The following is a 12,419-nucleotide window of genomic DNA, read 5'->3' on the forward strand; positions in this document are numbered from 1 at the left end:
TCCTGTAAATAAATAAAAAATAAATACTTGGTTATGTTGCTGTAAGAATAACTAGAAGTTGAAAGAACAAGAAGTGGACCCAAAAGAACATGCTTATTGAAATTTATCGTCTTCTCTTGCATTTGCACAATTTCGGGCTTAAATGCCGTTAACAAGTTCGAAATTATGAGTTATACCACCAACATCATATTGCTAGTAAAGATAACAATACTGCAGTTTAATTAGTATTTTTAACTTGTAAAAATTGTCAGTGGCGTACTTTGCATTAAACTTACATCCAAGACAATGATACAACAAACTTTTGTATGACAAAATATGTTAGTTGCTTAATAGTGATGCCGATGTGTTTGATTAATTTATAAGATGTTTTAGAAAAACTTGGCCAAGCAGAAAATGTTACAGAGGATTCTCCAAATTGAAGAGACGTTCTTGATTGATTCAAACGACACGAAAACTTGAGTATCCATTTCTTAATCGTGAACATATTCAGATCATAACAATAATTCAGCAGCTACATAGTTCCAACTTTCAAGTCGTAGAAAAGATTCTAGACGTGACACCGTTCTACCAAAATTCATGACTTAAGAGAACAAGAAAAAAAGAAGTTATTTTACTTTTGAGCAATCGTAATCAGGAGACGCAGCAGCTACCAGCAAATAAGAAACAAAAGGAATCTTGCAATGTCGCATACTCTCATACATTACCATCTCTGGTAAGTTATTATGCAGTTGAAGCAGGCATCACCTCTTTTTCTTCAGTTGTAAAAGGTATTGGCTTTGTTGGGGCAGGCAGACGGCCTATGCTATCTACTTTATCTTTCTGTTTTGGTGGGGGCCTCGCAGCTCTTGGAAGTAACCTTCCCTTCTTCTCGAACCACTCAGGTTTGAGCAAAGCTCGTAATCCCAGTTTGTTGTAATAAACTCTCCTTACCGACCCACCAGCAGCTTCGACTGCTGCTTTTGCCCTGACGGTCACCCTTGAAACCTGCGTAAAATATATACAAGATTTTAATATTCTTTTAAATTTATTATCGGGGTTGGCTCTGAGAGCACTGAATGACACTTTGTTTATCCCGGGAAACAAGAAACAAAGAAACAATGACAAGAATGTGGTTGGAAGAACAGATCTAAGCTAGGAGGTAAGTGAAAGCAAGAAAAGCAATTAACATAAAGTAAAATAGCAATGAAAACTACCTCAAGATGGATAGGCCATTTGATGTGCTCAGCCCCACGTCCCATCAATCTTACTCCATCTCCGATTTGCTTCCCTATTGCCCCGGAATCCTTTCGCAAGAAACCAGAGTGCAAATATCAGACAAAGCTGGAACTGAACAATGAAGATGAGAAGATGCATAACAAGCTAATGTACATACCTTGAGAGTTTTCATTGTGATCAATTCTGAAGAATCTATTTTCCCAGCATTTATCAGCTTCGCAATTTTTCCCAAGCCAACTGGCTGCCATTGATGATACATTTAAGGACAATCACAAAAAAGCTACAATCACAAGCATCGTAATTTTGTATGCAAAATGAGAGTACTATGGTTCTCTTGATGACCACACATTTAGACAAAAACACTTCGAGCAGACAAAAGCAAAGTCGATCAAGCTTGTTGGTCCTGGCCATTATGAACTTGCCTCATTTAAAAAAAATACCGAGAGAGATGAATGAAGAGTGGTTTAGATTACAATGAAATTACACAAGGAATACAGAGTCTCAACCATAACTTGGATCTCCTTCCTTTCCATAGATTCAGTGGTGTGGATGAAGCTGTTGGTTTGCATCACGATTGAGCTTCTTTAAACCCGAGAAATCTAGAATGAATGATATTATTTCTGTACTTTCTTTCCTTAGCAAATGAGCATCCAATTTGTTTGAATCATAAAGTATCATAACTAAATTTAACATCCTGTACTGTGGTGAAGGTGCCCCACGTTCCGGAATTGGAAAAAGCACCAATTGCTAACAATGTAGAAGTAGACCCCAAACCATACACTCATCATTCAGTACTGATATAGAAAATCAAGGTTAAGATGCACTCAAATAAAATTGACACCTGCTAATATACAAGAAGAATGGAGGGAAAGGAGGTGCCAAATAAAGAAGAATGTTAGTTAACGTTCACAAAGGTGGAGGTCCTTGCCATGTCTACAGATCACTTCATGCAAACTCTACACAGATAGCGGGCATGTATGTCATTGCTGCACTTCTATACCAAAAAAAAAGAAGCACACACAAGTGTGAATGAACAGGTATTTACTACTGTAAAGAAAAAAAATCTGTAAATCAATGCCTTATATTGGAATTTTTAAGGAATATGCACCCACAACATGTAACTTCCTGCAAACTTCTTCAATATGATGTTCCTTGCAGGTTCAATTTGATTTGATCAAGGAGAATAAATCATACACAAGTGTACATGGAAATCAGAAAGCTGACATTAAAATTATGAATGTTTAGGGAACTTGAAGCAGAGAAGAGGCAAAATGTTATATTACAAGGCCAAAGTTTCTACCAATTAGTTTGTTCAGAAGAGGCTGAAACTATTTCAATAAAGGCCTGCCAGCATTTGTAGAGATCTCATTCTCCATATATTTGGACTTGTCCAGAAACAGGATATAAGCTCCATGTCTAACACTGTTATTTCTATATTTAATCCACATTATTCAATAGATTCGTGATAGGCCACCGATTTCTCAAGTTGATCAATAAGGGGTGGATTGTGCACATCTGGTAGACAAGAGTGCGAATCACCACAGGGAAATAATAATTCTTCAGAAAGCAGTTGGCAACAGTAAACTATAAAGAGGTTGAATACAATTTGGCAACTACGAAATAGAAAAGGAAAGAGCTTCCAAGAAGAACTATTAGCCAATCTTGAACCTTCCAAGAAAGATGCACACTGCTACCAACTGGAATTACATGCAGTTTAGGTATAAAAAGACTAAAATACCTTATTCAATTCGTGTATTCTCATACTAACCTTACTTTTTGTCCTGCTTTCCCATTTCATATTTGAACCTCAATTTCCCTTTTATTTTTATCTATTTTTTCCCCTAAATCTTCAATCTCGCCCCACGCCTCACCCAACCACCACCCTCCAATGATATTATATAGAAAACAATAATTGGTCTTGATGTCAGTTATAACAGAGCAAGCTGTTATCTTTACTCATTTTGTCATTTTGTCATTTTCCCATCAAGTGCACAGGAGGCACAACCATTTAAACCATTTACACAATCCAAAAATAGCCTTAGATTAAACCACTTCTGGCAATATCCTTCATCATCAATGCTCATACTGACGACCTCTATTCAAACATCTCAGATGAGGCCGCTTGAACACCTGAACCTTTTATTTATTAGTTTTGCAAGAAACATGTGTAGACTCCAGACATTCATATTAGCTGTCTTAGATGTAAACTTCAGTATCTTAAGCACACAATCCACAACTAACACAAAACAGGCGTCTTAAAGTTTAGCCAACTGAGCAACAACTGCATTGCTTTAGAATACTTACCTCTCTTAATATCCCCATCCCCCACCCCCACCCCCCACCCAAAACATGCTGCATCTCTTGAAAGCAATAGTAAAACCAACACTTATGGTTTTCCTTGGAGCATTCAAATAACTTGTAAAAGATATACAGAAAATATGCACAAAGGTTATACATTAGACTCAAAAGTATGTATAAATGTGCAATCAAGAACTTATAATTGGTAGTAAAATCAACAGAATGCTTGAGATGCTTGTTGTCCAGCACCAGGACCACAGTCCAAAAATAATTCAAAGCATTGGTGGTTCAGAAACCTCACAAAAACTGCCTGCGTAAATTTCCCACTACATAATCACCCATCATCAAAAACAAAATTTATAAATATACTTGCTAGTCACAAGCAATATTTCCATCATGATAAAAGGACTCCTATTCAGGCACCAACAAATTAGGCATTGGCCAGAACAGATAAGACAGTTTAAACTGACACTTTCAAGTAATAGTGAAAAAAATACTAAAAGAATTAACATAATAAGTGCTGATGTAAGACTCCAGTCATACCTGAAATGTGAGACTGAATGGGTTCTTAAAGCCCCGTTTGGGCAGGCGTCGACGGAGTGGTGTCTGCCCACCTTCAAACCCAAACTTCATAGTGCCACGGGCTTTTTGACCCTTGTGCCCCCGTCCTGCAGTCTTTCCCTTACCTGAACCAATACCCCTTCCTTTGCGGGTCTTCTGCTTCCGTGCCCCTGGATTGTCCCTTAGATCGTTCAATGCCAAGAGACTACTGTAAGCCCTCAGACCTCCAAATTGGCAGCTGGGCTTCGAGATATCAGACCGGCATTGCAGGAAGTGCACTGAATCAAGTTGTAGGCCGGCAAAAGGTGGAAATGATGATGTGGGCTTCTGGTATTGAGTCTGGGCAGTGCGAATGGAGACAGTTATAAGTGAAGCTAATCTTCTTCTAAGCATTTTCTGAATGTTGGGCTTGTGTGTATTTATGTTTTTACCACCCTGCGTGCGTGGAGGACTTGGAAACTTGGGAAAGATTTTGGGATATTCTATTCACAGTTTTGAGAACAACCCAATTTCACAGTTTTCTCATACTGCAATCCTGACCAGCAAGCAAAAACCCCAATGTCATCTTCATCCAAAAACCCCATGGAATTTAACATCAAAATAACAGAAAATAAACTGCGGTTTACACACCCTAATATACTTCTCCATCACCCAACAAATTCCAAATTCCAAATAGCCATGAAAAATTTCACTCTTAAACCACAATAATCGAATCTTATACAGTTATAATCACTTGCACAAAGAAACAAAAGGTAGTAGCACTCAAATAGCCACGAACAACATAATTTAAACATAAATAATAACAAAGAAACAAATGGTAGTAGCACTGAAGAAGAATCAAGAAATAAAGGATAAACAAGTGAGAAAAAGAAATTACCTGAAGACGTCGAAGAAGAACGTCGCTGTGGAAGAGAGAATCTAGCCCAGATTAGGGTTTTACCTCTCCAGTTTTCTATTTTTCCCTTTTAATTAAAATTATGGCTTTGTTTGGTTTTAATTGTTCAATGTTTGTGAGATGATTGGGTTGATCTTCGCAGAATACATAGCAAAGTCAGAACCCGGGTGTTAATTTTAAATTAGTTCAATATATTTTAATTTAATATATCTATTTAAATTTAGGAGTGTAAAGTGTATTTATTTCTTTATTTAAATTCATACGTGATTTTGTCGTAAATAAATTTATTTTACGATAAAATCACGTATGAATTTTTGTATTTCAGATTTTGTTGCAGCTTTCACATACATAAAATCTTTTTCAGAATGAGATGATTAAGGGGAAAAGGCAGAACTGATCGCGTAGGACTGGGTAGTTCTTACTTTTGATCCTTTACTTTCCAGGGCCAACAATTTTAGTCCCATAGCTTTTATAAATTTTTTACAGTTAGTCTCGATTCATCTCTAATTACATGTTGATGCCCTACTCGTCTAGAATAGTTTCAGAGCCTAGGTTTATTAAAAAAATATTTGTTTATATTATATTTAGATATTATTTATCCACTATTGGAGGAGATTCTTGAGAGAAAATAGAACCGAACGAAAGTTTGAGTTAAGATAAAAATAGAAAATATTTCCAGATTTTGAAAATACAAAGAATCCCATTTTTCGTAGAAATTCTTGACATATGTTACAACAGTTCCAAGAGGATTGACCAAAATCTTCTCATGCCATAAGAAGAACAAGAATGGTTGAGCAATTTCCAAGTTCTACATATACTACCAGAAACTGTGGTGAGACGTTTATACTACATCGAAGTCCATGGTAGAATCCCAACAAAGAGAAGCGGAATAAGTAAATTTCTGCATAGTTACAGTTCTAAAAATTATGATTAAAAGAACTAACTGGAAAGAACTCAAGCCGGATACCTCGAAGATCTCCTAAGATTTGAGAGAAATACAAAAAACAGTTCAAAACTATGGATATAGGTTAATTCATATACTTATAAAAATAAAAACTTTGAGCCATAAGGTGGACGAGATCTTTAAGGCCCTTCCCGATTTACAAGGACCTTACAGATCTGAAGTCAGATATTGCAAATCTAAAGAGAAACTAAAGGGAGAACCCTCAGACATCTAAATCCAGACAAGAGCGAGTGAAGGACGTCTTTGGAACAGTTCCTCTTCTACATTAAAAGGGGAAGGCCACAGAGATTTCAAGCCAAAAAACTAGAAAAGATATGATTATCGTATCCATAAGATCTATAAAGTAATGGAGATAATAAGAGCAGATCTATCAAATTTATAAAAATTGACGGAATCCTTTCCCCAACTCGGGATTATGGATTTAGTCAATATCCAAACCAATGAGATCACTCTAGCACTACCATTGCTGGAGGGAAGTACATGTTCCAATGATCCTCCATAGGATCATCCAATGATAGAGAGTGTGGATTTCTACACCAATGCTACTCTAATGTTCGTGGAAACCAAGCTAAAGAAAAATTTAGGAAGAAATCCAAGAAGATGCTTGAAAATACACCTGTGCCGAGAACTATGCTCCAACCCTTGCATCCATACAGTATACTTAACCTGGATGTTATTGATTTTCAAAATACTGAAGAAATTAATAGATGAATGGGTTGCAGCCATAAAGAAGACAACAACTAGCTTAGAACTCAGCAAAGAAAACTTCATAAAGCTAGTGGAGTTAAGTTTGGAGGGTTTTGTAAAGATCGAAAGGGATAATACCCCAAATGATACCAAAGCTAGCATCCTTACCGGAAATTCAAAAGGAGTGATAGCAGATCGGCTAGGAAGGCTTATCAAGATACACTTCATTGGAGATGGTTACTGCGAAGGAAGTAGAGCAAAGAAAGCTGGAGAATATGCACAAGCTCTTTTTAGCTTTGGACTAAGAAGTAGTTGCACAGTAGATGAATATATCTATTGGTTTCGCAAGTATTTCTTTTAGAGTGCAGTAGCAACAAAAGTAGCAGTTCCAATGTTCTTTACGAATATATACAGTCTATGGAAGGAAATGTTGATTCAATTATACAAAGTATTTGAATAACAGTTAGATTCAGTTGCAAGGAGGATGTCTTTTCTTAAGGACAAACTGAAAGATTGATGTTATCAAGCATCTATTCAGAAAACATGAAGAGGCTAAAAGGTAAGATCAAACGAACCCCTCTCTGTTGTGATAACAATGATTTTTCCACTATTATAGGAGAATCAAGCGAACCAAGAAAGTAGAAGAAGCAGAGATATAACTCCTACCCAAGGAGTTCCAAAAGAACTTCTTTTAGGCGAAGATTATGGTGATCCAAATCAAAGGCCAAATCATACAAATCCAGACAAAAAACGAGACCAACAAGGGTTTCATCCCAAGGATCTAGACGAATAGATGAAGATCCACAAGAAGAACCCCCACGAAGAGAACTTTCAAACGAGCCCATACCTGAACCAATGAAAGTTTCAAAGACTGCAATTGCGGGACCTGCAGAGCAAGAGATCATATCTCTCCGGACTGCCTGCAGAAACGTGGAGAATTACGAAAATTTGAAGCCACGGAGGACATTTTGGACGCAGTCTACTATGGTGATTTGACACCCATTTACCAATTTGAAGATCTTCCGTCAGACGAAAGTGTCTACGAGGAGGAAATAGAGACTAATTTTGATGAATCTTCAACCGAGTCAGAATAATTATAACTAGGGAGATTGGCTTCAAACCTCTGAAAGCCTGTCAGGATTCTTTTTCAGGATGATGGTGTCAAACAAAACTATGGAAAGAATCATACGAAAAGACTCCAACCTCAACCCAAACGATGGATTTATGATTGGAGGAATTGGGAGAATCCTTAACCAAATAGGATTGAACCAAAGGAAACATCACATATGCAAAGTAAGTTCAGGTGAGTTTGCTATGCCCATGAAACTTACTGGTAATGTGATGGAAATGAAACTTATTCCTAAAAGAAGTTCTTGAAGAATTGAGTAAATTTAGAGAAGAAGTAGCCGTTACTATGAAATGGATCCACATCGGAACTATTGAAGTAGTAATAAAATAACTTTTAAGAAATGAATTGATTCAGAAATACATTTTTGTAGCCGTTTTTGGATGTATTTCTCTCTAGCTCTCTCTCTCGAGCTCCCCCCCTTCTCTCTCTCTCAAATTTTTCAGATTTGAGCTTAACGAGCTTTTGAGTGTTTAATCGAGCTACACTGAAAGAACTGCAACCGTTTTATCCTATGATAACTTATATTGTACTTGGTACACTACTGATACGAGACGTATATTTTCTTTAAGGCAAGCAGTGAATTCTGCAATTCGGTTAATTCTTACGAACAACTGGATAGAGAATTGTTACTATACAATTCTCGTTTTAAGTTTAATATTTTAGTTTTCTAGTCGTAAATAGTTTTTCTAACTGTTATATATAATATTCTGTACCAACGTGGCTTTTACTATTTTTTATTTTTAAATCTAATTATTATATTTCAAAATGTTGTTTCATTACATGAAATTGAATTTTCCAACAGTTGCACTGATTATTATTAATTCATGTACTGATTTAATAAAAAAAAGGTTGGAATTTAATAAACCTGCAAAATAAAGTGTAGCATTTGCGATGTTTAAGTTAGTATTGGCTTCACAAAATAAATGAAGGGAGACTTGAAAAATAATGGTTGAGAATTATGTTAAAGTGATGCAAATCGTGTAGAGTGTAAAAAATGAGCTAAAAGTTGCTTAAAAACTGAGAGAACTTGAGAGTTAAGTTGTGATAGAATGTGTTAGCAAAGTGACTGCACAAAGTGCTAACTTGTATATATCCGTAGAGGAATTTCCAGACATTAGTTAGGTCAAGTAATACAACGTTAGATAGTTGCACGTGTTAACTAATAACGCAAAAGATGATTTAAGATTTGAACTTATTTGAAAAGAGTTATGGCCCATTTAAAGGGTCTTGCTAGTTCAATCTAAAAATTCAAAAATTTGTTACTTGTTGCTTAAAGAGTTGATTTTAGTCGGATCACTTGGAGTTAATTGAAAACCTTTTAGTATGGCGTGTCCTAATATGTTAACGATCAGTGTGATATGTCATTCCTATTGGATGATGACTCATCTTGTTGGATTGTGTTAATTTCTTAGGCTTATCAGGTTAGTCAAGTTACAAGCTTTCTACCTTGCTTGTGGACCTGTTGGACCGCTTGGTGAAGGTCACTTCTTTATCTTGAGTTTTTGAGAAAAAATGTTTGAGGAGGCATAAATTGTGGTTGACTACCATGGTTAAAAGGTAACAAAATCACGATGGACACTAAATAACCACAGCTGCGTAACGAATATTAACCGTTATTTCCATAAGCGAAACCAAAGCATTTGGTACGGCTAAAAACTGTGGGAAGTATTTTGGCCATATGTAAAATAATGACGAATATTGATTAATCATGATCAAAACTCAATATTTTCACATTAATTTATCTAATTGAGGTAAATAGATTAATTTACTACTATTTTTAAACCTTAGTGATTTATAACGTTAAGAACAATCAATTCTTTTGTAATGACATAAGCATTAATTTCCATACAAAATATTATTAAGATGAATCTCCTAGCCTCTAACCATCTTGCAACACTAACAAGTTGTTGGTCCAACACCAAGTGAGTGAATCCTAACATAAATGTTTGCTAATGAATAAGATTAAAAATCTTAGAAACACACCTGTTAAGAATCATTGAACTCTTTCACTCATGTTCTGATGTGCTTAGTTTCATCTCTGATGTGAAATATGAGGACAATTGCAGTTGAAAAAGAGAAAAAAAAAAAAAAAGAAAAAGAAAAGAGCCATCTTCCATTTGAAAGTTTTGAGAAAAATAATGGTCTACATGAGAGTGCTAACTGACATCTCAGACATACACAAAAGGCAACAAGAGAAACAAGTGCAGTGATGAGTCATGATTGGTGGCATAGAAGAAGCAAAAGATACAAGAGATAATAATTCAAGGAAGAAAAAAAAAAAAAAGAGTAGATTTACAGCGAAAAATGTACAGAAAAGGCATGTAATAATGAATTACCCTTTAGAGCCTACTCAAGGCATGCGTTTTTATTGCTTATAGGTTTACCAAATTTATTCATAATATTTTTTAGGGTTTAAATACATTTTTTTATTTTTTTTTAACTAGATTTAAAGTGCATTTATAACATAAATTATTAAATATAATAAAATATCCCCTCAAAATATGGATTTTTTTAAATAATGAAAGTACCCTTATTATTTACAACCCAAAAAATATATTTATTACAATCATTCCCCTAAAGCGTAATTTGAAATTATTATAACAATTTTATTTAAAATAAGTATCTACCCAAAATTATGATCCTCATACTTAGTATATATAGAATCTGTATAAACTTTATAAATTTATAATTCTTATACTTTTTACATAACTGTTCAAAAATTACGTAATTTTTACTTGTGTCGTTATATATATTGAATTTTTTCTAAAAATAAATAATCAATATAATTTTAAATGTTACATCGAATATATATATACATGTTATAAATATGTAAATCTATAATATTCTATAAGGATTAATGATGTAATAAATTTTAATTATGCGTACATGTAATTGAATAAAAAATTATAAGCTACATAACATACTTTTTTTATAAAATAATATACATTATGTATTTACACATAATTGTATATATTTTTAACATAAATAATTTACTTTGTAAAATATATTTGCATATGTTGAGCTTGTAAAATATTCTTTGTATTACATAATTTACAAAATGCTATAGATTTTAAAGATTAACTTTTAAATAAAAATTATGTAAAATTTTAAATCACTAAAAGTAGTTTTGGGGGAGAGTTTTCAATAAAATATTCTTTAGGGAGTAAAATAAAAAGTATAGGAGGAAAGTTAGAAGAATACTTTTATCATGTCAATGCCAAATTATCTTGTCAGAGTCTTTTCCTTTGTTATATTTCATACTTTAGGGGTTAAATAAAATTATATGTATAGTTCAGAGTTGCAAAATATATTTAACCCTATTTTGTATGAATTTAAAGCTAGAAAATATCAAATCGTTTACTTTATATTTTAAACTTTATTTAATGAAATATTGATAAATTTTTGTTTTTTTTTTAATGGAATCATTTCAATTTTTTTCTTCTTTGACCTCTTCTCTTAAATTCAAAATTTTCTATGATTCTTCCTGTTTACATTATTCCTTTAGTGGTCAACATGTAATAATGAGTTGCAGAATTTGTATATTTTGTGGTTTTCAAGCAACATGCGGAAGGTATAAAGCAGCTCAAATGCTCAATGCGTACTGTTTTTCCAGTTGTTCAATTGTGGTAAAAAATTCAAGCCCAACTGATGGATTTGCATGGGCAATTGATTTGGCAAGAACCTAAGAAATAGTCCAGCATAATGGTGGAGGACTTTGTTCTTTATATTGTAAAAGTTGGTTTTACCAGATGATTATGATCCAGTGGGTAAGGTTGAACACTGTCACACTTGTTAGATGACTTCAAGTCTTTGTTAAGATGTTTGATGGGGCTAAATGTATGTTGTGATATATATGTTGATTCTCACTTGGTTGAATCTTAATTTTTTATAATAGTATGTCTACTATAAGGATCATAACCGATACAAATATTATCTTTAATGAGTTTGCAGGGTGCCACCATGCTTTCCAATTTGTGTAATAAAAGATGGCTTTGATTTTTGTTTTCATGGAAAAAGAAATGTAAAATTATGCAATTTATTAGCATAGTGATAGGGTTATATCATATCCACTTGAGAGAATACATAAATAATCATCCAACAACAATAAAATACCACAGGAGCCTTGAATGCGCATCTTTCTATCTCGGGCTGGATTGCTCAACTTGACCTGCTCTGATGACCAGGGATTTAGACCATAGATCGATCTGACAATTTATAATTTTGAGATGACGCCACGTGAACTGGTAGGTGGGCAAATTTAGCCCTATAAATACCTTCACTCCATAGTTTAAGCTAAGACATATTTATTACTCACTAGCTTATTTACTACTTGAGATCGGTATTTATCATTTTGAACTTGAGTTGACTTATGCATCAGAGGGTCTCACCAGGGACCATCCCCGCTAGCCTAACATGTTTTTCTCTTCTCAGGACCACCAAAAATATTTGGTATAATTATACTGGATCACGGATCATGACCACCCCTTGGAAGATAACAAATTTGACCAGGATCATCTAGCGTCGTCTGTGAGAATCTGAAAAAATCACTCACGTCGTGAGATGAAAGGGACATCCAGGGTAGACCATACATTTGGAGGTGGTGAGGAGACCCCTTAAAGGCAAGGTGAAATATAGTTTAACTATCACGAGATGAGCTGCAACGATTGATT

At 34.4% G+C, this 12,419-nt stretch overlaps 1 protein-coding gene across 2 annotated transcripts; it reads right to left on the bottom strand.

Annotated features, from left to right (window-relative positions):
- LOC105173556 (50S ribosomal protein L15) lies at nt 434–5,111 on the bottom strand. 2 transcript variants are annotated; one of them, XM_011095338.2, is made up of 5 exons: nt 4,952–5,111; nt 4,057–4,609; nt 1,373–1,456; nt 1,194–1,283; nt 434–984 (listed from the first exon to the last, which is right to left on the bottom strand). In XM_011095338.2, the coding sequence occupies exons 2-5, from the start codon at nt 4,465–4,467 to the stop codon at nt 721–723; spliced, it is 849 nt and encodes a 282-aa protein (XP_011093640.1). In that variant the 5' UTR covers nt 4,468–4,609; nt 4,952–5,111; the 3' UTR covers nt 434–720. The 2 variants fall into 2 exon arrangements, with proteins under 2 accessions (XP_011093640.1, XP_011093641.1); XM_011095339.2 differs by having other exon boundaries at nt 4,057–4,601; nt 4,952–5,086.

Source organism: Sesamum indicum, linkage group LG11 (assembly GCF_000512975.1).
Source record: "Sesamum indicum cultivar Zhongzhi No. 13 linkage group LG11, S_indicum_v1.0, whole genome shotgun sequence".
NCBI classification, from domain to species: Eukaryota; Viridiplantae; Streptophyta; class Magnoliopsida; order Lamiales; family Pedaliaceae; genus Sesamum; species Sesamum indicum.

Coding starts and splice junctions, on each gene's coding strand:
- LOC105173556 (XM_011095338.2), bottom strand. CDS start 4,467: ATGCTTAGAAGAAGATTAGCTTCACTTATAACTGTCTCCATTCGCACT. Junction 1,457..4,056: donor CATTCAGTCTCACATTTCAG/GTATGACTGGAG, acceptor CATCAATGGCAG/CCAGTTGGCTTGGGAAAAAT. Junction 985..1,193: donor AATGGCCTATCCATCTTGAG/GTAGTTTTCATT, acceptor TATTTTACGCAG/GTTTCAAGGGTGACCGTCAG.